General features: G+C 45.9%; 1 protein-coding gene across 10 annotated transcripts in view; it reads right to left on the minus strand.

Moving 5' to 3' along the window:
* The window catches only part of ARAP3 (ArfGAP with RhoGAP domain, ankyrin repeat and PH domain 3), a 680,145-nt gene that overhangs the window by 330,456 nt on the left and 325,298 nt on the right, over nucleotides 1-24,391 (minus strand). For all 10 annotated transcript variants that reach the window (XM_078653517.1, XM_078653514.1, XM_078653516.1 and 7 more), the window contains one exon: nucleotides 19,025-19,156. In XM_078653517.1, the coding sequence (XP_078509643.1) occupies nucleotides 19,025-19,156 (132 nt within the window). The remainder of the gene's footprint in view (nucleotides 1-19,024; nucleotides 19,157-24,391) is intronic.

Consider the following 24,391-nt stretch of genomic DNA (forward strand, 5'->3'; position numbering starts at 1 on the left):
TACTTAGTTTGTATATAATGAAGTTGGCCAGTATTATGTTTGAATGGTAGTGCTTCCTGTAGCTCTAGTGTGTTGTAGATGAGCACTTCTTCACCTGCTGACATGGTCTGGAGTCAATGATTGATTGCTGGACTGCACTAGTGTCTAACTGTTGTGTTGTGCCAATAATTTGTCATCATTGGTGGCTGTCATCATTGTGTTCGAAAAACATCCCAACCAATTCTGCTGCAGTTTCCAGAGTGCATGGTCGTGAGTGCACATGAAGCGCTTTCTTCAGCTTCGTACTTGATCATGTTGGTTTGGCCAGTCAGTGTGACTGGGTGTTGGACATGTTGGAGCAATGGGCTGCACTTTTCTTTGTGAGTGAGTCTGTGGGTGTGTGTGCTGTCCTTCTAGGTGGTGTGTTGCTTGTGAAGGATGGGGAAAGTGCAAGAGTTGTGTGGGTGTCACCTGCATAGTTTAGTAATGTGAGGTGGATGTCTGGGGACATTTGTGTGAGTGTAGTTGTAATGAAAGGTTGTACTGGTGCTTGGTCAAGGGCGGTTTGAGTTAAGAAAATGTACTGGTTACATGTTCTGTTTTTGATCAGTTTGTGCCTTGACTGTGTAGACTTAGGGACGAAGGGAGAACATTTGTTGAAGGACTTTGGTGGGTTCTATAATACCCTTGCTGTCAAATGACTGATCATTATTGACGACATGTCCTGCATTAATGAGTGTTGCATGGTGTGACTGAGAACACAGATGTGGTGTCTGAGAACATTGCAAGACTTGCACAGTTTGGACCGTTGTGCAATGACAATCACAACCTGGTTGTTTTCTTATTTCTTTGTATGACATGAGATGCAGGAAGCTTCAATTTTTGGTCCCTCACCGAATTTCTGAGACTGCTATTTTTTGGCTTTGTATATCTGTGTGGGTACTGGAGAGTTAATGCAAAGAAACCTTTGAACGTTCAAAACTGACAAAAGATGCCTGGCGGGAGCTCGTTCAACTTGAAAGCATTCCAATGCAGCATCCAATTTGTCCACAAATAGACACTCGCTATCCAAAGGCATTTCCATAGGCGTGGCCTGGACATTTCTAGAAAAGTCTGTAGTGTGCAACAAGTCATGACTGTGGCTGCCCTCCACTGGGCATGCGAATTGTTGCTGAGGAGACAAGCAGTGTTGAGGATGCGCAATGTCAGGCTACATGCTGAGAATATATTTTTCCCGCTCCTTCTAATTTTTGGGACTCCCTGACTGGAGAATGATAAGGAAAACAGCCTGGATTAAACTTGGTGGTGGTGGGTGGTTGGACAACAAGACTGCTCGGCAAAGGATGTATGGAAAGAAAGAGTGAATACCCAGATATTAGTCTGTAGCACCTAGCCATCATGAGGCTCATTGCTGGAGGTGTGCTTGGGTTTGTCCATGTCTCCTCCTTGCAACTCAGGCATCTTTTATGACTTTTTAAGGACATCATTGAATAATATATCTATATTTGAAGATGTATCTGGCCCACTTGTGTTCTGTAGTGCTAGTAATCTTCTGTCTCAGATGTAGGGAGAGGAGACAAGGACTTAATGTCATCTGCGTTATGATGCATCTCCACATACTATTGTACCAACAGCAGTTGCGGGCTCCAGCACTACCCTCCCTGCATTCCTCCACATTAAGCAAGCATTGAGCCTTCTTTCTGGACTACAGTGTCTTGACTGGGCCAGAGGAACTTCCAAAGGAGCCTGGAATGGTGGAGGAAGAGGCACTGTTGTTGCCCATATCATCTCAAAGGCCGGAGGAACTGGAAAAGACCCTGGGGACGAAACAATGTCATGAGGCGCATGGAGAAGTGCCAGTGGAGCATAAGGAATGTCTAGTTCAAAGGATGACCTGCTGGTGTGCCTCTGAAGGGAGCCCCGTATGGCCTAATGGTGATCCAGAGAGAACTAAAGCCTGCCTGAACATTTATATAATTCCTTGGATGTCCTCGGGTTAGCTCCTGGACACACTTGGACTAGCCCAGTATCAGTGTAGTCACAGGCACCGGCAAAGGAAGTGCTATCGGATCTGGTGTCTGCACATTTCAGGGGGGTGGGGGCTCTAGGGAGGAACAATTTTCACCGATTCTGCGTCTGGTGAAGAAGGGGTAAGAGGCCAAGAGTGTGGTGGTGCCCTACCTGTGGACCTCAATAGCCTCTTAGTGGAACCAGTGTTTATTCTTTTTCTTTTGCATCTTTCGCTTGTCCCTGGAGGACTTTCATGATGGAAAAGAGCAATAAGCGAACTAGATCTGTGCCTATATTTTGACTGAAGGCGACCAAGAAAAATACTCTAGGGCATGAGTCATACAGAATTTGTTTGATCGTCTTGGGTTTCATTCACAGGCATAGTTCATAAGATATGCAATTGTGTCTCGAACCAAGGCACCACAGAATATGGCTGTTTACAATGCATGTGAATACATCGCATGCATTTACAACGCTGTCGTTACAATGACTGCGTTGTTACCACGCGTACCATTACATTGCAAGTCGTCACAACGACTTGCTGTAGGGGGCGCGCTGGACTTAGGAATAGTCTTATTTACTATTCCTACTCCAGTTTGTGCAACAGAAGGGAAGGTGTTGGACTGTATATCCAACACCAGCGCACCCCTACAGCAAATCATTGAACCGACTTGCGATGTAATGGCACGCGTGGTAACAACGCGGTCGTTGTAACAACTGCGTTGTAAAGTTACCGCATTGTGGAGGCAGCATTGTAAACACTGTTTCTCCATAAACAGTTGTCTTAGTGGCCAGCATTTGACATATGGCCCTCACACTTGTGATAGGGCTTAAACACTAATTATTTGGAAGCGATTCATCCCTAGCACATTAAGGGTAAAATATAACCATAAGCAGGGCTATGAAATCGCCTTGGACCGGACAAGAGAAGTTCCGGGCCAGTGTTGAAAGTGGTGGAAAAAAACAGAACTAACAGCAGGGCGACAATGAGAGAGCTATATGGATCCAGCGATGTCACTACAACTCTACTTACAATGTCGAGATGGAGCCAGTGCCCTGTACCAGCACAAGAGAGCTATTTCAGAAGTTTATGGATCCAGTCTACCACCTGGGATATTCAATTTAATTAGATTCAAAATCTTTATTAGGCACCATCACAATGGCCATAAAAGTACATAGAAACAGTATACAATAAATAATGAGACTTGTAAAATCACTATATAGTATACAAAGTACAAAAACAATGCAATTAAGACCTCCAGCAACACCCTCTTACTGAGATACTTTTCCTAAGACAGATTGCACCTCATATAAAAAGTGCAGTGCTACGGAACATAGAGGGAGTCCCCAATGCACATAGGTATTGTAGAGCGGAGTTATGGTCTCTAATATTCTGTGCAAGGAAAATCTGCTTTAAATAATATTTCCATAAGCCATCATAAAAGCTGTAGAATAAAATAAAGTGCTGTGTGTTTTGTCTTGAAATGCCAACTCATGGACGGGGGGTCGTGTCTGTAGGCTGTTGCTTCATATTAGGACAGGTCACTAATAAGTGTACTATGCTCAACCACAGCCTAGTTAGAAGGAAAGTATACTGGGTATTGGTCACCCAAGACTGATATGATCAGTATCCCTCCTCAGAAATGTGCAAAATATAGGAGGCGACTGTAGATTTCTTTGATTCCGCAAGGACTCTTTTTTATGTCTAGAGCTCAAAAAGAAAGCCTTAATTTTACTTGTGTCAAGAACTAACATACTGTGTGGGTCAAGCAGTTTAGGCAGGTTGAACAGGATTTTATAAGCTTAATTAATATAGGAGAGCCAGCAAATTTTGAAAGCTAAACAGTCTCAAATAATTAATTTGGTAAAACGTGCCCAGATAGAGTACCAAAGTAATATACACTTCAGCAGAAGTGAGTCTTCCAGTTAAGTTACCCCAGCCACCTTATGAACAATAAAAGATGGTAAGGAAGCCGAGATGCACAACAAATGCCTAAGAAAGGCCTTCGCCTCAACCTGGAGGGGGGTGCTGGAGGTATAAGCCCAAAGGCCTTCGCCAAATGAGCCAGTTGATAGCACTCTTGCCTTTTATTTAGTAGTCATTTCTTTAACTGGACGGCTGCCGAGCTTGTAGGAGTACCTAAAGTTTCCTTCACAAACTCAGGTCATTTTCGCATGGGAATTTTGTATCTATGATGAACATGAGCCATTACTGGAGAATAAAATACCAAAATAACAGAATTAATTCACCCTCTTGATTGGAAAATCCCCACTATAAAAGGTCCTACACCTTTTTCCCACATACCATTGTGTATGTTTTCGATTTATTAATCATCATTTTCCTGGCCTCCATAAAATCACCAAATGAGTCTATCAGTATCTGCAGGCCGACAGGAGTCCTTGACAACAACACAGCGTTGTCGGTGTACAACAACACGGGGGACCGAAAGAACAGCGACAATAGGCGCACTGGCCCTCAGAGACTGAAGCACACCATCAACTCCATTGATAAAAAAGAGAAAACAAAAAAGGTGTCAAAATGCAACCCTGTCTAATAACCATCGTAATTTTAAGTGAAAGGGAACATTACCCATTTGGGCAGTAACAGACCTTGGCAGACAAGTTCTCAAACAACCATGATGGAAAAGATACTACATTCACTGGAGCACCAAGAGAAAACAAGGTAGACTAGAGAATAGAATGGTCAACCAAATTAAAGGCACTGCTGAAGTCAGCAAAACATAGATAGAGAGACCTCGGCTTAGCTTTAGTGTATTTCTCAATAAGCAGATCAATATTCACACACTACTCCACTGTCCCCAGCACCCTCCTGAAACCATACTGGGTCTCTGACAGATTAGAATTATCCACTGCCCACTCCTCTAATCTCTGTAAAAGAAAACCCTACCCATCAATTTAGCAGAGGAATCCAGGAGGGGGATGGGGTGGTAGCACTTGGGGTCAAATATGTTCCCCATCTTTAAAATAGGCACTATGATTGAATCAGCCCAGCTACAAGAGATTGCACCCTCTGCAGCCACATTAAACACGCTGGTCAAAATGGGGCCCCATAAGTTCCCCATTGCTCTAAATGCATCAATCAGGACTCCATCGGGACCAGGAACCTTGCCCCCGGCACTATGTACAAGTGCAAAGAGAACCTCATCCTAAGTGATTGACAAAGGACTACAACATAGGTTGTTCACGCTTTTGCCTACGACCAATAGAGCATTGTCCTTGAGGGAATCAAAAAACCTGAAAAGTGATTGACCGACGCAGGTTGGGGAACAAATGAAGTAAATTTGAGTACTGTATCATTTTTTAGAAAAGAGGCATTGACTGTACTCCAAAACAGGGTGACATTGTTCGTCTCGGTTGCTTGAGACAAATTTGACCAGGCCTCCTCTTTAAACACCTTTGTCCTGGAAGCCAGTGCTATATTGTAGTTCTTTCTTAATTGCTTAATAGCTGAAAGATCCCAAGGGAAGCTATGCAAGGCACCCATAACAGTTTGGATGTCTGAGTACATGAGTGATCAAACCAAACATAACTCTTTATAATTCTTGGTCTGAAAGGTCCCGTAAGGAGTTCATTAAGGGACCTAACGGTATTTCCAAAAGCATACAGCAACTTGTCAGGGTCTACATCAATACCCAGGCAATAATCAAACTCAGATAAGTTCAAAGATAATAATTTCTGCAGGGCGCAGTAAGGATCAAACCCTGACTAGTTAATACGGACACTGTTGGGCCTGACTGGGGTAACGTTGACAACACAAGGTATTTCTATAGAGCTTTCTGCATAGAAAAACAAAGATACAACTAGTGGATAATGATCACTCACTACAGTTGGAATGATTCTAAATGTACAAACCAGGTCACTAGCAGTAGAAGATATCAGAACATGGTCAATGGTGAAGTGGCCAACTCTATCTATAAAGGAAGGAATCTGTTCATTGCTCTCCATATTACTACACTGCAATAGTAAGAGATTGTACTTAAAAATAAGAGAATTCAGTGGTTTCCTATAAAACTTGTGCGGGCTGTGTAAGATTCCTGCACCTGCTACGTCAGTTAAGCCCCACACATGTCTTCCACGGTGAGGGCATTTTTGTATGTTGAAATCACCAGCCCAAAAAATACAAAATTTAGAATGAATTGGATGTAAAAAGCTTCCAAACCTGAATCATGAGCTAGCACAAAATCACTGTGGAGAGAATCAAACAGTTATTATAAAAACTGACTACCACCAGATCAGATCCAACCTTAAATGATAACTATAGGAATAGCAAATAAGGGGAACAGAAACTGACCATTTAATTAGCACTGGTAACAAATTTGATACTAAAATCTGTAGGCCACCTTTGGCCCGATCTACTGAAGGCAGTATAGCTTCTGTGAAAAGGGGAAAAAAGCCCATCTACATGATTGGATCGACGCGCCAAGTTTTCTGGAGACAAATTACATCCAATTCTAAAATCATATAGTGCTAATCAGGGGCACTTTATTTACTTTGAAGCCCATAAATATTCCATGAAGTAAGATGACAGCTCCCTTCGTAGTCTGAAAGTTTTGGTTTTGGAGAAAAAAAAAAAGAACTGGGTGTACCTAAATTGGCGTACTTCGATGTCAAGTAAGATTTAGAAAGTGCAGGGATGGTGGATGTAGCTATAGGCATTGGGCCGGGGCATGGAGGTCGAATGACCTGGTCAGTCGGAATGTCCACACAGCTAGAAAAGGGAGATTCCTAAATAGTATAAATCAATCAATCTCCTGCAAGGATACCTGAAGCCTATTGGACAGGAAAATATGAGTTGGAAGTTTGACATGGAATGACTAGCTATTCAATGGATTATTAAATGTTTTTGGGTCTCAATGCAGATGGCAATAAAAATAGCCTAAACGGAGAAGCGTATTGTTCCCACCAGTTGGTGTGAGTGATACCTAGACAAGGACTCTCTTGAGAACCTACACTGTTTAAAGTTAATATCAACACAGTCCCCTTTTAAGTTTTCTTAGTTGGACAGATCCACCCAACCCTTCTAGTCAACAAAATGTGGTCTGCTTTAGAAATCTGGAAAACAAACTTAGGTTGGAGCCAACAGAGGATGTTATGCCTTCCTGGATAGGTGATTCAGTTATTCCAGGGGACAAAGGGGGCAAAGGAGGAACATTGACCAGTATTGCTACATCGGCATAACAAGCTGGGGGGTAGATTGATGGTAAATTTTGTGAAGATTCCTCTTCACTACTTTCTCTCCTCCCATTTCTTGGTGCTTGAGAAGAACCAATGAAAGATGGTTCAAATAGTTGCCTAACACCAGGATTCCGTCCCATACTATTAGGGTCTATCAGTTGGGGCTGGCAAGCGTGTCAGAGACCAAATGTGAGACTGTTGTATGTATAAGTTAGCCCCATTCCCAGCTGGACTAACAGTACTCAAGGACTTATTACTACATAAAAGATATTCAATCTGCCCCAACCATCTAGTAATAGGTAAAAGTAAACTTTCTAACAACCCATTTCCACTGTCCAAAAGTCTTCCCCTGGAACAAATCCGGATCCCCAGCAAAAGGTGCAGTGGCTCACTGGTTAGAGGCGGCAAACCCGGAAGCAGAGAACGGCCCGGGACCAGGGTTCAATTCCCGACGCGGCAGGGTCATGGACCAGGGTCAGCGGACTCGATAATTCTCGCCTCGGTGCCTACTCTAACCAGGGATCACACTCGGCAACTCTGGGCATTAGCTTGCCTCATCTCTACAACGGCCCCCCACATTCGCCGGGGATGCCTGGTTTCACCTTGGAGATACCCAGTAGGGACCATCTCACAGGGATAGCCAGGACGGGTTCCCCAGCGGTCTACAGCGCCACGACGCCTCAGGGCAGCAGTGCGCTTTACAAGACACATTGAATATGCTACTTACCAGTATGCATCTGTTCTTGGCATGTAGGGCTGCTAACATTCATATCTTTAGCATAGATCGCCGCCTAGTGTTGGGTCCGGATGATTGCACATTGTTGTCCTGGAAGAGTCTTCGAAGTATCACAAGATAGGTGGCTCCGCCCCTGGACTACAGTGCGCATGGGCATCGACTCCATCCCCAGATTGTTTTTAGCCATTGTGGCAGAGATGGAGTGAAATAGTGTAAAGGATGTCCATGCAAATGATTGAATGCAAGAGAGTATCTGCAGCCGCTACGGGAACCGGGGAGGAGGGTGGGCGATATGAATGTTAGCAGCCCTACATGCCAAGAACAGATGCATACTGGTAAGTAGCATATTCAGTTCGAGGCATGTGGGCTGCTAAATTCATATCTTTAGCCTAGAATACATAGCAGTCCCTCCATTAACGGCGGTTGCCCATGCCAGCTGCAGAAGTCTGAAAGAGTGTCTTGAGAACAGCCTGTCCTACAGCTGCTTGCTGCTTGGAATGTACATCGACACAGTAGTGTTTGGTAAATGTGTGCGGTGTAGTCCACGTGGCTGCTCTACAAATGTCTTCCAAAGGAATGTTTCCCAGGAAAGCCATGGAGGCCCCCATCTTGCGTGTGGAGTGCGCCCTTGGGGGTATTGTTAAAGTACGTTTAGCGTTTTGATAACAGATTTGAATGCACTTAACAATCCATCTGGCTATTCCTGCTTTGGAGATAGGGTTGCCTTTGTGCTGGGCTGAGAAGGCAACAAAAAGTTGTTGTGTTTTCCTAAAGGGTTGTGTTCTATCAATGTAGTACATCAACGCCCGTCGAACGTCTAATGTATGGAGCATTCTTTCCGCTACTGTTTGTGGGTTTTGAAAGAATGCGGGCAGGTCAATAGTTTGGTTGATATGAAACTGTGACACCACTTTCGGAAGGAATTTGGGGTTAGTACGCAGTACTACCCTGTTTGAATGAATTTGTATGAATGGCTCCTGAATCGTGAGCGCTTTCAGCTCACTAACACGTCTGAGCGAGGTAATAGCAATGAGAAAAGCCACTTTCCATGTTAGAAACTGAATTTCGCAGGAGTGCAGTGGCTCAAAAGGTGGGCCCATCAGCCTAGTGAGGACCACATTGAGGTTCCACACTGGAGCTGGCGGTGTTCTTCAAGGAATGACTCGTTTCAGTCCCTCTAGGAAGGCTTTAATGGCAGGCACCCTGAAAACAGAGAGATGCTGCCTGTTTTGAAGATAAGCCGCTATGGCGGATAAGTGTATCCGAATGGAAGCGTATGCTAGATTGCATTTGTAAAGATGTAACAAATAGCAGATAATGTTAGGGATTGAAGCATCTAGCGGGTCAATGTGATGTTCTGTACAGTAAATGACAAAACGCTTCCATTTTGCTGCATAGCAAGCTCTGGTAGTGGGCTTCCTTGCCTCTCTGATGATGTCCATGCATTCAGGAGGCAGGTTGAGGTAGCCAAACTCTAGGACCTCAGGAGCCAGATCGCCAGATTGAGCTGTTGCGGATTTGGATGCTGAATGTCGCCATGGTTCTGCGTCAAGAGCCTTGGAGTGAGATGCAACCTTTGATGCGGTACCACGGAAAGTTCTAGAAACGTGGTGTACCATGGTTGGCGAGCCCACGATGGAGCAACCAGGATGAGCGTCATCGAGTGTTGCCTTAGCTTTCTTGCCACCAGCGGTATGAGAGGTGCTGGGGGAAAAGCGTACGCAAATTTGCATGACCAGTTCATCCATATCGCATTGCCCTGCAATTGTGGGTGAGGGAACCTGGCGGCAAAGTGTTGGCATTTTGCGTTTTCCCTTGTGGCAAAGAGGTCTATCTCTGGATGACCCCACTGCTGGAAGTACGGGCGGAGTACTGATGGATGTATCTCCCACTCGTGCATCTGATGGCTGTATCTGCTGAGCAGATCCGCCATCTGATTGTCCTTGCCCGGGAGGTGTTCCGCCATGAGGAAAATGTTCCTCTGAATGGCCCACTTCAACATGCTTTGAGCCAGATGAGACAGCTGTGGCGAGTGAGTACCTCCCTGCTTCTGGATGTAGTACATGGCTGTCATATTGTCCGTCCGGATCAACACAACCTTGTTGCACAGATGTACTTTGAAGGACTTGAGCGCCATGAAGATTGCCATCAATTCCAGGTAGTTGATGTGCAATGTCCGTTGTTGAGTCGTCCACAGTCCCTGCACCGTGTAGTGGAGCACATGGGCCCCCCACCCTTGGAGAGATGCGTCCGTAGTCAGGATAATCTGTGGCACAGGCTCTTGGAACGGTCGGCCCTTGCAAAGGTTGTGTGGATTCCACCAATGCAGAGAGTTGTATGCCCGACCGGTCACCAACACTAGGTCTGTCAGTTGTCCCTGAGCTTGTGTCCACTGATTTGCTAAGCATTCCTGGAGCGGACGCATATGCAACCGTGCGTGTGGGACTATGAAGATGCAGGAGGCCATCATGCCTATCAACTGCATGAACACTCTCGCTGGTAGTGAGAGTTGCGGTCTGAACTTTTGGATCAGCGACTGAATGTTGTCGATCCTGACCGGGTTTGGCTGAGCCATAGCAGTCAGGGTATTTATTGTAGCGCCCAGATACTGCCGCACGTGTGCTGGCTGAAGGTGCGACTTTGGGTAGTTTAGCGAGAACCCCAGACTGTGAAGAAGGTGAATGGTGTGGGACATGTCCGCGGCGCACTTCCGTCCTGACTTTGCCTGAACGAGCCAGTCGTCTAGGTAAGGGTAGACATGTATGTTCTGTCTCCTGAGGTGCGCCGCAACTGTCGCCAGACACTTTGTAAACACTCTGGGGGCAGTGGTTACTCCGAAGGGTAGGACTTTGAACTGATAATGCCTGTTGTGGATTGTGAACCTGAGGTATTTTCTGAGGGATGGGTGGAGTGGTATGTGGAAATAAGCATCCTTGAGGTCCAAGGTTGCTAGGAAGTCCCCTTGGTTTAGGAGGGGAAGAATTTGTTGCAGTGTAAGCATGTGAAAATGTTCTGACAGTATATACAGGTTGAGGGGGCGTAGATCCAGAATGGGCCTGAGGGATCCGTCCTTCTTTGGGATAAGGAAGTACAGGGAATAGACCCCTGTGCCTTCCTCCTCCACTGGTACGAGCTCGATTGCGCCTTTTTGCAGCATCACCACTACTTCTTGCTGCAATAAGTGCAAGTGCTCTGCCGACATAGGACGTTGCCTTGGGGGAATGTTGGGTGGAGTGGAGGTTAACTCCAGACAATAACCGTATTGGATAAGCTGTCTTACCCACCTGTCTGTGGTGATGGACGTCCAGACTGGCAGGAACTGCTGGAGTCTCCCCCCGACAGGTGTTGGATGGTCGGGGGGTAGTGACAGAGAGTCACTGTTTGTTGGCGGCAGAGGAACGGGAGTTGTTGTTCCCTCTGCCTCTGCCCTTGGAACTATTACCTCTGTAACCCCCTCTATTCTGTTTGGGGTACGAGGATTGTGCGCCACCTTTCGTGAACTGTGTTTGTTGACCCAAGTGTCCTCTGGTAACACCGCGTGCACCTGAGCGACGAAAAGTGCTCCCCCTGAACTGTTGAGACTGAAGCGCCCCCATGGACTTAGCTGTCTCATTGTCCTTTTTAATTTTCTCGAGGGTGGTGTCCACATCTGGGCCAAACAGTCTGTCAGCATTAACGGGCTGGTTGAGTATTGTTGTTTGAATGTCAGGCTTAAAGCCTGATATGCGAAGCCATGCCTGGCGCCTTAACATGACGCTAGTGTTAATCGCCCTAGCCGCTGTATCAGCCACATCAAGTGCACACTTTATTGCTGCGTTTGAAATGAGCTTTCCCTCTTGTATGAGCATTTCTGCTCCCTCCTTAAACTGGTCAGGTAGGTGTTGAAGGAGCTGTTCTAGGGTGTCGTAATGCGCCCTATCATAATGCGCCAATAGTGCCTGAGTGTTTGATATACGCCAGATATTGGCAGCCTGCGCAGCCACCCTTTTGCCCCCTGCCTCAAGCACTTTCGACTCCTTGTCTGGGGGAGGAGCTTCACCCGTTGTTTGGGAGTTCGCCCTTTTGCGGGCATTGGCGACGACCAGAGAGTCCAGAGGCAACTGTCCCCGAATATATGCAGGGTCCCCAGGTGCCGGCCTGTATTTCTTTTCGATACGTGGGTTCACCACTCTCGCCCTGGTAGGTTCTTTAAAGATCTCTGGGGCATGCTTAAGGACACCTTTTAGCATAGGAAGGGTTTTAACTGTTCTTTCTGAGACAGAAAAAGTGTCAAACAAGAAATCTTCTTCCACTGGGTCAGCATGCATGTCCACATTATGATTTGCAGCTGCCCGCTCTATTAAGGCATTGAATGCCGCTGAATCCTCAGTTGGGGATGTACGTGCACCAAAACCCTGTGGGTCCTGTACCACCTGATGGCCTCCCTGGTCACCAGTGTCGTCATATGAGTCCTGATGGACATCAGGGTCATCATTGTCCGGGAAATTGTACTGGTTATGTTGGTCATCCTCCTCTCCCCCTGACTGGTTTGGAGAAGGTGATGGACTCCTCCTTGGTGGAGGCTGAATAGGTTCCACAAGGGCAGGAATGTCCTGTGCTGGCCTTTTATTCTTTAGAGGAATGACATATGATTGTAGTGGTTGGGAAGTGATCTTTCTTTTATAGAGAGTCATCGTCCCCGTTTCTGCATCGATGTAACGCTCAGATTCTTCTTCTGAGGCTTGATGTCGATCCGACCGGCCACTTTGCGACGAAGGTTCCGACGTTTCCGGGATCTTCGGCACCGATTTGGGTGCAAACGCCTTCGGTGCCACCTTCGGCGGCAGAGTGTAGAGAAGCTTGCTCGAAGGCTTCGCAGGCACGTCCACTTGTTTCGGAGCCGATGGCGTGTGGGTCGTTGACGTCGAAGACTTCTCCTGAATACGTTTGAGGGAGTCAGCGACTTGCTTTGCGAAGGAAGGCGAGGGTTTGGTAACCGACGCCGTATGTCCGGTACCATCGGAGGCTTTCGGCGTTGAAGCGGTGGCCGCCGATGCATCTTCAGTTGCGACGGTCCTAGCCTCCGTTATAGGCTTAGGCGCCGGTGCCGTTGTTGTAGATTTGGTGTCTTTGTGCCGATGCGTAGTTCCTCCGGACTTCGGGTCGAGGGCTTGAGCAGACTTTGTTTCGACGGCTTGAGTGGATTTAACCGGCGTAGCCGTGACCGGCACCTGATGGATGACCTTCTTCGAGGACGGGTCCTTGGGCACCTTCTGCGGCGCTGTCGACTCGACAGCCTTCTTCGACTTTGGAGGGCCGGAGGGCGACGGAGTCGATGAGGTAGCAGGCTTCGTCAGTTTTGACGGGACGTCGGCCATTTTAGGTGTTGTCGAAGCCGCAGGTTTCGGTTTCGTTTTTGATGGGACGTCGGCCATCTTAGGTGCTGTCGAATCCGAAGGTTTCGGTTTCGGTTTCGATACGCGCAATGGCGTCTCCGCTGTTGTGTCCGTGGCCGGGCCAGAAGGCGGGGCCGGGGATAGCGGTGCAGGGTCTTGGGTAAGGCCGAGTGGCGATCCCGTGACCTGAGCCTGAATCATGTAACTTTCGGGGCATAGCTCTTCCTCTGAGCTATCTTCCGCGGCCCCATAGACTTCTTCGTCGTCCCCTACCTCCTCGACGTATTCAAGGTCTTGGCTTTGTTCCTCGACTTGATCCTCGGGATCGGCCTCGACCTCCGTCGACGGTGGTGAAATCTGAAGATGATGGCTTCGGCCTTCCTCTGCGGGGTTGTCGAATATGTCGTCGGGTGCCGGAGCCGCTCGCCGGGCGCCAAAGCTTGAGCGTTTTCTTTGACCTGAACTTTGAGCAGGCCATGCAGTTGTCCTCGTTGTGGTCCAGCGAGAGGCATTTGTTACAGACTGGATGCACATCGATATGTGGATATTTAGATCCACAGACGGGGCAGAACTTGAATGGAGATCGCTCCATGGTAAGGTCGTCGGGGTCTTGCTGCGACGAGAGGGCCTCGATGTCCGAAGAGTTACTTGACTCCGCAGAAATCCGACTCGAAGAGTGGGATGAAGCTCGAGACCGCACGCTAACAATACCGACGCAGGGAACGAAGGCCTTTTGGCCTTAAGTAGTAAGTTTCTTTCGATTCCGACAAGGAGACGTCGAAATCACATCCGAACCCAATGGCGGAAAAAAACAATCTGGGGATGGAGTCGATGCCCATGCGCACTGTAGTCCAGGGGAGGAGCCACCTATCTCGTGATACTTCGAAGACTCTTCCAGGACAACAATGTGCAATCATCCGGACCCAACACTAGGCGGCGATCTATGCTAAAGATATGAATTTAGCAGCCCACATGCCTCGAACACATACATACATACATAAAAAGCACTGGACCGGCAGCAATAGTAGCGCTGGGTTGTGAACCTGGAGGCAGAAATGATTTCCTTGCCCCTTGTCATCTTTTAAGTTCAGCTGGAGGTACACTATTATGAGGCGAAGATGGAAGCAAACTATTGATCTGGCCGTGGTCACTCAACTGGAAGTATAGTATGAGGGAATTGTAATACTGTCCCTATCAATGTGTCCTGGTCAGGTGTAAAAATAGGAAAATTCCAATACTGGGATACTGTCTCTGTGGGTGTCGTCTTTGTCCCTAGAGCTGTTACAATGGTGGCAGATAGATGGCTTTCAGCATGTTCAATCTCTTTATTTAATGCGCCCACTGCCATTGTAATTTAACCATCCAGAGTAGTTGAGTTAATTGAATTGGAGCCAGACTTTGCTATAGTTGGGGCTTTGCACTATACTATCATGAAATGAGACAATAAAAATAGCTAGAAATAATAATGAAAACAACAGTACCTTAAAACCCTCAAAAAAGATATCCTCCTCTGGGCTCTGGAGTATCCCACATATGTCTTGCACTGCGGGATTCGACACTCCAGATATGAGCTAAGTTAGTGCGCTGAAAGATAAGGGTGTGTTGTGGAGGCCTCCCTGCTGCTATGGCTAATGCTGGTCCGTAGTCTTGGCCTCTATGCTGTTTTCGATTCCTCCTCTATATCGGGTTCTCAGCAGTTAAGCAGCAACAACTTAGCGATGCAATAATGGTGAAATATGTAGGTAATGATCAAGAGGAGATTTGAGGAACCAAGATCAAAAAGTCAGTCACACCCAACGAGTTCAACTCCAGGTTCAAATGTACTGACTGCCACACGGCAGGGCGAGGGATCATAGAAGGCTTCTGGGTGACGATGAAAACAAGACAGAGTTAAAGTAATGTCCGATAGTGGAAACAAGAGGACTGGCCCTGCCCCGGCTCTTTCTGGTGGTGATGGACGCAGGATGGGCCTGCCTTGGCCAGGGCTTTGCCAAGGCGCATCCCATACAGCAGGGCCGTTTGCGCTATAAAGCGCTGAGTGGAACAGCTGATATCATCGGTTTACCTGACCTCCACTTAGCCTGTGGTGTAGAGACATGTAGTCCCCAGGAAAACTAGGGCAACACTTGAATCATTTAGTGAGGAATCAGCATGTGTAAGGATCCATCCAGTATGCTCCCTTGTCTCTCCCATACAATGAATGTTCTTCCTTCACTTTTTGTGCAGTGACTATTCTTCAAACATTCCCTCATGCCATACATGTTTTAATTATCTCTAACATTCTTTGGCAGGTTTCCTTTCCACGTCCAATGCTATCACTATATCTCGATTCTCTCTACAGGCCATGAATGTGCTACTTTCACTATAATATATGAATGTTCTCACATACCTCTACAACCTATTAAGATTCTCGCCCCTCTCCTAAGCTCAACCTGAAGAATACCTACAATCCACAATCCACAGAGTGGGGCCAAACAGATAAAGTGGCTTCCGACATGGCAGGCTACCATCTGCAAACCACTGGACAAAGAGGTCCATAATCGATTAAGAGCTGAATGCCCCACCTCTTCTTGAAAGGGAAAGTCTCCCTATCTCCTTAAAGTGACTACAAAATGGCTACTATTCTGGCAAAATACATTAAAAACCCTAAAAAGTGCATTATTCGAATCTGGCATTCCTGCCAGGACAAGTTACTGGACATGGGAGGGCCCCTCATTATGATTTTGGATATGGCGGAAGAAGTTAAACAGTCTGGATCCCTTATATCTCCTGATATTTTTTTCCAGCGGGCACAAAGAGGCATACGCTTTCTAGGGAATGCTATCTGTGAGATTTTATCTGAACCACGCAGGTCCCTCCACATAAAGGTGGACCCTAAATTACGGGACTTAGCCACCTCAGAGGCAGGGGCTATTGGCCTTGGGGATTCTCTTTGGCGACTCTTTTATTAAAGAACTGGGCAAATTTGCTCCCACCTTCACTTCTCTGGAAAAAGCCGAGCCATGGATCAAAAAGGTCTTTTTCACAAAGGTACTTCCCGGGGCAGGACAAAGAAGGGGAGTCCCCGTTAGCCGTTCCTACAATAACATCCCTCAAAGAGGACAATATGTTAAAAGAGGACACTGATAAGACCAGATTTGAATGCTTCTTCGCCTGTAGAGGAGCCAAGGGATTGCCAACACAGGAAACTGCTCCAGTAGGTCCTCCCCTTCTTTCCATGCAAAAGTCAGGGGCAGATTAGCGAACTTCTTCCACAGTTGGCGAACATTAACAACAAATTTGTGGGTCCTCCAGGCAATCATTGTTTCTACATTGAGGTTTATGGCTCCCCCAAACAGACCTCCTTTCTACAACCCTTGGTCTTTCCAGAGAAGGAATAGTTCCTAACAGTTCAGGAGGTATTGGAATTGAAAGCGAAGGATGGCATTTCAAGATCTTGCATAACCCAAGGGTGCTTTGTTAGCAATCTCTTTCTGGTTTAAAAGAAAGACAAGGGTAATCGCCGTAGTAAATCTCAGAGAATTAGAGTGGCTAGTATATTGCCTTGTCATCTCCTCTGTCATATTTTTCATCTGAGAGATTCGCTAGCATGTGTGAACTTTAACGAAGCATATATTGATCGTCCCCATAGTCATGCGGCATAGCAGGTCCTTGCAATTCATATGGAGAAAGCAGGTCGTCAAATTCACAACCCACCCATTCAGCCGTTTATCTGCTCTGCGGTGTTTAGTAAAGGTTATGAAACAATGATGGATTTCCTCTGGATGCAAGGAGCCTGCCACATAGGGTACCTAGACAATATCCTCATCATGGGTAGGTCACGGGAGAGATTGACCAACCAACTCAAGATGACAGGCTCACTCCTGAAGCATCTGGGGATCGTTATCAACAGAGAAAACTCCATGATGAGTCACTATCAGACTACGACCTTCCTCGGATGTGTCATAGGCTCAGACTCAATTCAAGCATTTGGAAACTGGGCCCAGAAGTATTTTGTGCCCTGAATGGAGATTGGGAACCACATGCGCTGAATCTTTTCGTATCATGCTAGGATCATCAAATCAACAGACACTTCAACTGGAGATTAGATCCAGGGGCAATCCGGGGCAGACATCTTCTTCATGGACTGGAGCCAAGAGAAAGGATATGGTTTACACATCAGTAAACACCTTTCCCTCCGTTATATCAATGGGAGACTTTCCTATTGATGATAAACAGGTAGGTGAACATCCACTGGTCAGGAAACTTCTCAAAGGTATTAGATTATCCCTTACCTGGGAACCAAGGACTTCTAGACTGTGGGATATAAACAGAGTCCTGAATTTATTGTTCTCCTGGCCACAAAATATCTACATAAGAAAGAACTTTCAGGCACACTGGCAACTGTGACATCTGACACTCTTCAATGTCTGGTATCCTGTAGAAGAGTGTCAGATGTCAGGGCATTAGATATGTCTGTTAGAATGTTTAGTGCAGATGAAGTTACTTTTAATGCATTCTGGAATACCATGACTCATTCACAAGCAACTTCAGTCAGGGATTCGCATAAATTATGTGCTGTTGACTGTCTGAAAGCATTTCAGAGTGCGACTGAAGAGCTTAGACCTTCAGGAGAACGTCAACTCCAATATCCGGCAGGAAATCTTTCAAGGCAGTCTCTTCCACTACTACTGCAAGTTGGGTAAGCTGGATTATGCAGGAGGCAGGCATTGATTTTGAAGCCTACTCAGTGAGAGGTGCTATTGCTTCCAAGGCCTTCCCTTTAGGTGCAAGGTTAGAGAGCATTATGAATACGGCTGTTTTCACCTTCACGCTGTGGTGTATCTACCCTCTTTGGTGGGGAGTAAGCTTTAAACTTGCATCATCCTCACATCTGGTCTTGATGTAAAATGAAAACTTCTCTAGCTACCATGAAGGAAAGTTTCAGTGCTATTATGGTCACAGAGGCAAGGTTTAGCTTGCCTCACACAGGAGTGCATAATCTGTTTGCGACCCTTTTCAAAATGTACTAATATGGTAAATGGATACAGAATAAAGAGGCATCTAATATCCTTGTTCTATTATAGGTAATCCGTTTGTCTATTCTTGGAAGTGCATTGTACCAGAATATGTGACTTCAATTTGTTGCATGCCATGTGTGCTTTCTTTGTCTTTATGGCTAATAACAGTAGCTGTTGCCCTTGCTAGGAAATGACCAGAAGGTAGAGTAGGAATTAAGATTTATGGTTATAGCATGTCATACAAAGAAAGAGGGGGCACAGGAAGCTAACAGGACTCTCTAAGTGATAGGAGCGAGAGGATTGGCTGGAACTCATGTTTCTTTCTCAGTGTTTTTAAGAAATGCAGTTTATGTATGGCTTGACCTTAAGATGTAGCTGGAGAGAATAAATAGAAAGGTAATACATTATCTTTACCCGCGTCCCAAACAGAAATAAAACTTAAATACATTTTTCATTCTTTTTCCTATGCTATGAAATTTGAAATCAAAATGCATTTCTTGTGAAGGTAAGTAGTCACATAGATATTTTGCCTGTCATAATTTTTCAGATGTGAACATTTTCTCTCAAATATATTTTTAAAAGGGAACATGCTGAGTGACACAAAAACGTAGCAGTTTACATGCAAAGGAAAGTGATACTGTACAATCTCTGTACTCGGTATGCTGACAAACATTGTAAATTAATTCCTACATATGTGCATATTTTGTCAAAGCTAACCTTTTACTTACCGTCTTTGCTTTTCTTGACAGAAGTGGGCTTTGAAATAGCTGACGTCTTGTACAAGAAGCCCCGATGCACTACAGGCTGCATTATCTCGTCATATACCCTTGACTTTTCGGGATCATCCAACGATGAGGTCTCTGACAAAAATGAAGGTAAAAAAAAATCAAAAGATAATTCTAGCCCGCAAAGTTACAGACAAATACTACAGCAGTACCATATTGTAATACATAGAGGAAATTTTGCTTCTAGTCTGCAGGATGCAGTCACATGGAAACACAACAGTGTCATGCTAATGTGTACAGTGATTAGTAAACACTGCAATAGCATAATTTTAATGTTTTACACCCTGCATTACACTAATATAGTTGTAGACTATTCTTATTTGTAGAGTGACAAATAAACATTGCAGTTGAAGTATTTTTCTAATCAGAATCAGGACTGTTGAATGCTACAGAGGGATTTCTGAATCATGGAAGTGGGTCACAACAACAAAGGATGACAGCAAAGAGTCAACTATAATTACATTTTTCTACAAAACCTCATACATGTTGAGGATGATTTGCTAATTCAGAGACATGACACTTAGCTTCTTGCAATTGAAATCCCATGCTCACAAAACAGAGTATTGTCAGGAGAAGAATCTGTGAGCCACAGGGCAGAGGAGGATTTTTTGTGTCCTGGATCCCGGGCTTCCAGGGTGAAGGCACAAGCCCATTTTCTTGGGTTGGTCCAGCCATACCTGCATTTTCAGTCTGCTCAGCCTCACTTGAATGCACTGTATGATTTATTCTGTTTTTGTACAATAATTGTTTATTCGATTTTAGAACATAAGAGACAATACAAACTTTATCCTGAGAATACAGGTGCGACCACAGCCACTCAATTAAGTTCAAGTGATCATCCATGAGATTAAGAATCAGAGACTGATTTCTGCCCTCCTATCCTCCTACCTCCGCTTCTCTCATGATTCAACAGCAAAAAGTAGTATTTCAACTGAACGTATCCTTTAAACAATCACGCCCCTCTCTTGTCAAGGAAGGGTCTCATCGGGATTCAAGATTCTATGGTCTAATTGTCCTTCCCTCAGCAGTTTACTGTATTGTACTATTTTAGTAGGTAGTGCATGCAGTGGTCAGTTGGCTAGGCAGCCTAGGGCCCCATGTTAGGTAATAGTTGGTTAATTGTGGTAAACAACAAAACAGGTTTGGTTCTAGAGAAAGAGGCCCTACACTTTTATCAAAGGTGGGACTGAAATCATCTAATTCATATATTACTTGCTCACAGGAGGGCATTAAGAACATTTCTCTCAGTCAAATCTCACCATCGGGACTGAGTCGGTTTTCCAGAAATGGAAAATACATATTTTGGCTTAAGTAGATTTAGTGGAGAAATGCCTGGCTGCCAGAAGGACATCAAACACTTCAGGAGGGAGATCAAACCACCTCAACTGTTACTGTTTAATGTCCATGCATGAAGGTAGAGTTGACAGGTTCGGGGGTAGTATACTGCCCTATTGCTGCAACAGGAGATCCTCCTTTAAGAGGCAGCCTAACTGGAGGACAGATGCTCAGAGTTTGGAGTACCATAGACTCCATGCCCAGACCAGTGCTACTAGGATGACTTGGGCCCAGTCATTCTTGATTTACTTGAGAACTCTGGACAGGAGATGTATTGGCAAAAAGTCATATACGAGTCCTGAGCTCCACTCGATACGAAATGCGTCTCTGAGCAAGAGACGCTTGAAAGCTCCAGTGCACAGATGTGCAAACATGCACGTTTTCAATGGTGGTGACTCAATCTAACCAAGATTTCCCCCAATCTCAGAAGAGACCTGGCACCACCTCCGGATGGAAATTCAATTTGTGATCTGCTAGGCATCGATAGCTGAGTTTGTCTGCTCTGGTGTGAAGAGAGCCCACTAGATGTTGAGCCGCCGGTTCCAGCCATATCCAAAGATGCAGAGCCTTTTGGAATAGGGTTCACGACCCCACCCCAACATGCTTGTTGCCATACCACATGGCGGTGATGTTGTCTGCAAAACACCTGAATGAGCATTCTCTTGATGGAAAGATGGAAGGCTTTCAATGCAAGTCAGATCGCTCTTTGTTCCAACAGGTTGATATGGAGCGACGACTCTGTTAGAGACCAGAGACCTTTGATCTGCACCTCTTCCAGGCGGCCATCCAAAACCAGGAGGGACTCATCTGTCAACACTGTGAGCTCTGGGTGGGGAAGAGAGAGCGTTCTGATGCTGACCCAATTGCGGTCCATGAGCCACCACTGCAGGACATTTACAGTTCCCGCCAATATCTGAATTAAGTTTGAGAGATTTCCCTGTTGCTGCAGCCACTGGGTCTTCCAAGTTCCACTGCAGAGCCTAGATATGCCAACTGGCATGTTTTATCAACAGGATGCAGGAGGCCTGTGAAGGGCTTAGCCGAGGGCCCGAGCAGGACAGACATCAGTGTGGGCTTCATTAAAGGGTAGTTAGGGTTCCGAATGAGATACCCTGAGCTGAAGCACCTCAACCATGACCACTGTTATGTCTAGGACCTTAGCCACCGTGCTACCACCATCGCAAAAGAAGCCCCTTCCTCCATAGCTACTGTGGGAGGAAAGAGGAGTCCAGTGATTTGTGAGGTGTCCAGACCACTGGCATCCGCCAGGTCTGCGTACCAGTTGTCAATGGCAATGGACTCTGCTCTGGGGTCAGTGTAGGTATAGGGATCCTCAGATCCCCTCTACTCATGCTCCTCAGCAGGCCCTTCAGGGAAATAGGGATCAATCTCCAGTTCATGCCATGTGGGCCAGGCCAATGCAAGAACTGACATTGTGCGATGCCGGTCCAGCTCCACATCAGAGTTGGAAATCACGTGGGGTTCAGCATCGCCGATGTGTGTCGGTGGCCTCAAGAACGGCGCCACTTTAATGGTCCCCGGAGGAGGTTGTGAAGCAGCGGCTGAGGATGATATGGATCAAACAAAGATGGAGCCCCTGTCGAAGAGCCTTATGACCCTATGGGGCCTGAGAGTATTCCAGAGGGGCCCTGCTACCCAAATATGGGGCTCATGGCCTCATACAATTCTTGGAGTTCGGCGGATGTCGATCCAGGAAACACAGGGAAGCACAGAGCAGTCCCAGGTTTTGATGGCAACTGGCTGCACAGGAACAACCTGTGAGCAAAGCCTGGATTTGGGGCATTATTTTTTTGTGTTGTCGGAAGAATGGAAGCGACGTCAAAGAGTGCCTAGACTTCTTGGTCTCTTTATTGTGGGACTTATCTGAAGAAGTCCGGAAGTGTGATGAGGACCGGCATGAGCAATTCCAGAAGCGGCCCCACAAACCTCCCAAGCGAAAGGGATCTGGAGAGTTGTGGAGTAACATGGCCAAGTGCTTCAAGGTCCACTTACAGATGGCCTTGAGGTTCATGGTCCTGCACTCTGTGCATGGCGCGGAGTCATGGTCCCTCTCCAGTCACCAGAGACACACCAAGTGGGGGATCAATGACAGGCTCGACAAGGTTGTGTAGGTTTCTTCAGGGACATCTGACGAAACAATTGAAAAGACACACTTAGTAGTCAACAAAATGTCAAACAAATCCTGTCAAAAAGTGACTGGTGGGGTCTGGATCTGTGCTGATGGCACGGAAAAGAAGGAACTGAGGTCAACACACTAAGGTGGTGCCTACAACGCTATGCAGAGCAGCCCAAAACCACCTACCAACGTGCAGGGCACTGCTGAAAAAATTTCCAGAACCAGTCTGATACCTGTGATATATTCTAACGTAAGGAATCTGCAACTAGAAGTCTCTATCACATAATTTGTACCAATCTATGTGCCCATTGACAAGCGTAGGCTGTTGTCTTTAGACTTGAAGGAAAGTTTGCTATTTTGAGTTTGTCTTTAGTATAAAGAGGACCTAAACCACCATCTGAACCTAACACGTTCTTTGTTTGGATCATCTTGGCTTTTTTAAAGCGCGATGCATGAAGTAGTGCAGGGCAGGAGGTTGGAAGGAGAGCCAGTATAAATATGGATTTGGCAGGTGAACGCCTCCGCTTTCAGTACTGGCATGAAGGATTTCCAATTTTATAAAGATAGAAGGCTCTTCAGCTTGTTGGCAAGGATCTTTGCCCGAATCTTGAGATCAACATTGAATAGAGAGATCGTCCTATTATTTGCACAGCTATTGAGATCATTTTCTGATTTAAGGATTCTTGCCTTATTAGCCTGTAGTACTGGGGAGGAGCTATCCTGCATTTCACTGAACGGTTTCGATATCATGTGGATCAATTAACGCTTGTTAATCTTATAACATGCGGCAGAGTAGAAGTCTATCCGAGGAGCCTTGTAGGAGGAGAGTGTGCTAATTACCTGCCCTAGTTCTTCTCCTGCGATATATTCAGGTATAGGAGCTGCCACTACTCGGGTGGGATTGGGCAGTGTGATCTGGCAGAGAAACTCTATTTCTCAGAGCTTTTCAAACATATAAAACAGATCACAAAATGAGCAAAAGGTTTGTAAAATGTCTGTGGGGTGCGTAACAGTTCCCCCCCCCCCCCCCCCGGGTCATTTCTAAGTGCTACTATGCTTGCGTCTTGTTAAGTCTGTAATCTCCCGGCTTTTCTCCTCTCTCATAGTGTGTTTGTGCAAAACTGAAATACGATGTTTCTTCCTGGGAGGTGCACAATTTGTTAAGCCCAAATTTCCTTTGTAAGAGTTCTTTAAGTGTAACTTGGAAGTGCATCTTATTGTAACTTAACATGTCATTCTATTTCTATTTGGGGTGCTGTGGGATGCAGTTTTGTAGTCTCCGACTCTCACATTATTTACCCTCAAAATGTATGCCATGCCCGCTTACCAAAGTATCTGGGTGGAGGATACAGTGCTTTGTTTTTCTTGAAAGTAAGTGGTTACCATCATTTGGACTTTGCTTTTGGCCCCTAGAGCTTTAAACATGGAGGTACTGAACTGCAATTGCCCTTGGGGTTGTGTTAATATGCCTAAAGCGAGCTACAGTATTATTACATAATGGTCTGTTTTGGCATAATTGTCACATTCCTGATAAGTGACAGAAGGAAGGGGGGTTTTGAGGTAGAAATCAATCCTGGTAAGGGTACCAAGCAGGTGTCCTGGAAGTGCACTAAGGACCTGTTGTTCCTCATAGTAAAAACTGCCAAGAGATTGGCGGATGCATTACTTGCCAAAATTACAGCCTTAGAAACTGCCATTAGGGGGACGCTTACTAAAACCCCTTTTACAACTAAACTGGCGGAAATCAATCAAGAAATCTCCGATAGCCAAGAATTTCTGCTCAAACAGACAAAACTCCAAAAGGATGTTTCCAAATTCGAGAAAGAGAAGGTGTATAC

The sequence above is a fragment of the Lissotriton helveticus genome, chromosome 7, assembly GCF_964261635.1.
Source record: "Lissotriton helveticus chromosome 7, aLisHel1.1, whole genome shotgun sequence".
NCBI lineage: Eukaryota > Metazoa > Chordata > Amphibia > Caudata > Salamandridae > Lissotriton > Lissotriton helveticus.